A 4,656-nucleotide genomic window follows, 5' to 3' on the forward strand; every position below is an offset into this window, starting at 1 on the left:
CGGCAATGTGGCCACTGACTCACCTCTCCAGTCCCCTCAGGACTGGAGAAGTTTTGAGTGTTGATATTACACACTATGATCTTTAAAACCTGAAATCTGACCATATTTTTCCTACATGTTTGCTTGCTTAGATTTGGTTTTGTTTTTAGTCTGTCCCTTTACATTTTCTAATTAAGGGAAATGTTACTAATGGTCTTATTTTCCCTTTCAATCTTTATATTATTTTGTTCCAGCACCATTAGTTAGGACACCAGCAAAATGTTGAACTTGGGTTATCAGAACATACCTCTAACCTTGTCCAAGGGTTAGGGGAGAGAAGGTTTAGTCTTTCACCTTAAATACCTTTGCTGCAAGGTTTTGAATTTGATTGATTGTTGAATGATTGACTGACTGATTGGTTGGTTGATTGGTTGTAAAAAGCTTTTTCTCAGATGGAAACTCCTGCCTTCGACTTCCTTAAATGCCTGGCTGCAAACACTGGAACAGGAGGGAAAGCTGATAATCCTCTCATGTTCTGATAAGCCTTTGTATCTCTCAGTTCCAGTGAGGCTAACATCCCTGCCCTTCTCTGAGGTGTCCCTCAGAGCAATCAAAACACATACCTGTAATTGGGTTTTTGTTTTGTTTTGCTCATTCTTTTGGGGCCCACCACCCAGCTCCCAAATAAATGGAAGGAGATTTATTCTTACTTATGAATGCTTGGCCTTATTTTGGCTTGTTTTTAGACAGCTTTTCTAACTTAAATTATCCCATTCCTCTTTAACTATATTTTGCCTTTTGGCTTTTTACCTTTCTTTATTCTATATTTCCTTCACTCCTTCTTACTTCTTGACTGGCTCTGTGGCTGAGTGGCTGGCCCCTGGCTTGCTCTTTTCCTTTTCTTTTACCTTGCTTTCCTCTCAGGTCTAGATCTCTCCGATTTATTCTCTCTGCCTGGTAACCCTGTCTATTTCTCTCTCCTGCCTGGTTACTGGCTCTTTGGTTCTCTATTAAATCAATCAGGTGTTTAAGGCAGACAAAGTAACACAGCTTCACAGAGTTAAACAAATGTAGTTTAAACGAATATGACACATCTTTGCAGCATTAAAAAAATTATTCCACAGTTTAAGATATAACACATCTTTAATGTTCCACAACATCCACCCACTAATTTTGGAAGGCACAGGCCCAGGGATCCTTTGAGAACCAGAGAGCCCTCCATGCTTAGGAATTGGGAGGGTGCTTCATGCATGCCAAGCCCTTTCTCAGCAAAAGCATTTACTCCATGTAAATGCTGGGAGCAAGCTCTGGAGCTCTGAAGTAGCTAATTATAGGGGACTGGAGAGATGGCTCAGAGGTTAAGTGCACTGGCTGCTCGTCTAGAGGTTTTGAGGTCAATTCCCAGCCATCACACAGTGGCTCACATCCATCTATAGTGATATCTGCTGCCCTCTTCTGGCATGCAGGCAGAACACGGAATACATAATAAATAAATCTTTTTAAAAGTTTAAAAAATAGCTAATTATCACAGTTGCTTTGCTTGCTGGTTGCCATTTAGGGTGACCAATTCCCTACAAGTTCCTGCCCATCACTGCACTGGTGTCTGGCTCAGTGCTTAATTCTCTAGTCTGTGGGATGTTTGGACTATTCTGTGCTTTGATTACAGGAGTTGATATTGAGGATTTATGCGTAAATAGAGACACATCTGTTTCTATGCAACTCTTGTGCTAACCCCGAACTTCTGTCTTTTTCCTACTCTCAGAGAGCTGGAAACTATGGCCTCCGAGAAACCTGCCTAGTGGTGTTCTTGGCGGTTTATCTGTCACTGAGCTCATGCAAGAACCCCAGTGTGAGCATTACCCACCTCCTCACTGCAGTCAGAGAAGTAAAGTCTGCTGTGAGCATACCAGGGGATTTTTCCTGAGAGGAAAAGCAATTACAGAACGATAAGGAGCAATTTAATATAGTCTGTCCCAAAGTCAACAATGCTCTGATCAAACATCTCTGTGAAATGGATTTGGGCTGCAGTGCTCCTGGGAGAAACCAAGGCATTTGCCCAGGAAAGCAGAGTACTGCTTGCCTAGGTGGTCAAAGCCACACAAAGAGGCAGGGCCGCCGTGTCAGTGGTTCTCAACCTGGGGGTCATGACTTCTTGGTGGTCACGTGTCAGACATCATACATACCAGATATTTACACCACAAGTTATAACAACTGCAAAATCACAGTTACGAAGTAGAAACACAGATATTTATGGGTGGTGGTGACCACAACAACAGGAAGTACGCTAAGTGGTTGCAGTCTTGGGAAGGCTGAACAGCACTGCTCTGTGTGATGAGACCTGACTGTCGGGTAGAGCTCCACAGAAGGAGAATCTAATGGGCTGGTTAGAGATGCTGCTGGCTCTGCATGTGGTGACTAGTCCCAAAGGGATGAAATTCTTGAAATTAAGGGGAAAGTGCTGAGATGAGGAATCACTAAAATGTTTCTTAGATTTACTCATTATATTTTGTGTATAAGTGTTTTGCTTGCAGGTATGTATGTGTTCCAAGTGCTTGCCTATGCCCTGCAGGGTGGAGAGAAAACAAAGAGATGCGGGCTCTGTCCCTGGAGTTCAGGGTTTCCTTTAGGATAAGATGTTTATTGCCGCATGGGACATCCAGAGGGTTGACTCCTCAGAGGTCCTCATTAGGGATGCACTCAGTGCTCACTGTGTGCATTCTGTCTGCTTGGGTCAAAGAAATACGAGGGAAAGAAACTTAGTTCCAACATAAGTACTTATCATATGGTTCGTAATTTTATTAATGCAAGCATTTAAAAAAAGGAACTCTCCCTGTGAACACACGTTTTATGGAGTTTATTTCCATCATCACTCAATTAAAATTCTTGCTCATTTTAACTGTGATCATTTTTCTTTACTCTGTGGGGAAGACATCTATTCATTAACTAACTGTATGACTCCAGTACATCAGATGCTTACAGTACAAACAGTAAAGTCACAAATGACTGGAGATAACGTTCAATGCACTGTGTTTTTCGTTGTGAGCCTAGCCTGCAAAGGCTGAGCCATCTCTCCAGCCCAACATAAATCCAGTTACGCTGAACCTTATAGGAGAGAAAATGGGAAGTAGCCTTGAACACATTTGCACAGTAGAACACTTCATAAATACAACACAATTAGTACAGATACTGAGATTAAAAATTAATAAATGGGACCTCCTAAAAGTGAGAAGATTCTGGAAGGCAAAGGACAGGATCAATAAGACAAAATGTCAACCTACCGAATGAGAAAAGATCTTCACCAACCCCATATATGACAGAAAGCTGATCTCCAAAATATACAAAGAACTCAAGAAAATAGATATCAAAATACCAAACAATCCAATTAAAAATGGGGTACAGATCTAAACAGAAAATTCTCAACAGAGGAATCTCAATAACCAAAAGGCACTTAAAGAATTGCTCAACATGCTTAGCCATCAAGGAAATGCAAATCAAAACAACTCTGAGATACCATCTTATACCTGTCAGAATAGCTAAACTTGAAAACACTAAAACAGCTTATGCTGGTGGGAATGTAGGATAAGGGGAACACTCCTCCATTGCTGGTGGGAGTGCAAACTTGTACAGCTGCCTTGGAAATTAGTATGGTAGTTTCTCAAAAAATTGGGAAATGAGTATCATAGAATCATCCCTTTGAAGAGGTAAAGTTCAGTGTGTGTGTATGATAGAGAACATTAGTCAGCATGGCAATCAAAAGATTGATTACAAAGATCTATCAAGAATCCCTGACAGGCCGGGCGGTGGTAGCGCACGCCTTTAATCCCAGAACTCGGGAGGCAGAGACAGGCGGATCTCTGTGAGTTCGAGGCCAGCCTAGTCTACAAGAGCTAGTGCCAGGACAGGAACCAAAAGCTACAAAGAAACCCTTCATCGAAAAATTCAAAAAAAAAAAAAAAAAAAGAAAGAAAAGAAAAAAAAAGAATCCCTGACAATGTCATGCTGAGCACTGGGCCCATCTGGATCTCTTTAAAGAGGAAAAAAAAATGCATGACATCTAGGAATCATCTTAGCTCTAGAATTTGAAATTCCTAAGACCTAAGAATTATCTTCCTTAGGGCTCCATTGATGTCACGATTCCTCAGGCTATAGATGAACGGGTTGGCCATAGGGGTCACCACTGTGAAGATGACAGAGGCCACTGCATCTTGTAGTGAGTAGGAGGAAGAAGGGTGCATATAAACTCCTAGGACTGTCCCGTAGAAAAGAGAGACCACAGTGAGGTGGGAACCACAAGTGGACATGGCTTTTCTTATCCCCCGGGCAGAGGGCATCTTCAAGACCTTAGAGCAGATGTAGACATAGGAAACAACAATGCATACAAATGGTGTCATAAATATCATTCCACCCTCAGCAAAGACTGTGACATCATTGATAAAGGTACCAGAACATGAGAGTTTCAGGACAAGGTAGAGATCACTATAGAAGTGGGGCACTGCATTGTGGGAACAGAAGGTGAGTCGAACCATGAGGAGAGTGTGCAAGAGAGCATGCAGGTGTGTGATGACCCATGATATGGCCACCAGGAGGACACAGAGTCTGGGCCTCATCATCAGGGTGTAGTGGAGTGGGTGACAAATGGCCACATAGCGGTCATAGGCCATCACACTCAGGAGGAAG

The 4,656-nt window shown here is 42.3% G+C and overlaps 1 protein-coding gene across 1 annotated transcript; it reads right to left on the reverse strand.

The window, feature by feature from the left end:
* Positions 1-4,067: 4,067 nt before the first annotated feature.
* LOC126495427 (olfactory receptor 1-like) lies at positions 4,068-4,652 on the reverse strand (the record flags this gene model as incomplete). Its single annotated transcript, XM_050133027.1, has 1 exon — positions 4,068-4,652. A coding segment is annotated over one exon (585 nt), but the record flags the coding sequence as incomplete, so codon positions are not given.
* Between the last annotated feature and the right edge of the window lie 4 nt (positions 4,653-4,656).

This window comes from Alexandromys fortis, unplaced genomic scaffold (genome assembly GCF_014885135.2).
Source record: "Alexandromys fortis isolate MF-2015 unplaced genomic scaffold, M_Fortis_MF-2015_v1.1 scaffold_499, whole genome shotgun sequence".
Lineage (NCBI taxonomy): Eukaryota > Metazoa > Chordata > Mammalia > Rodentia > Cricetidae > Alexandromys > Alexandromys fortis.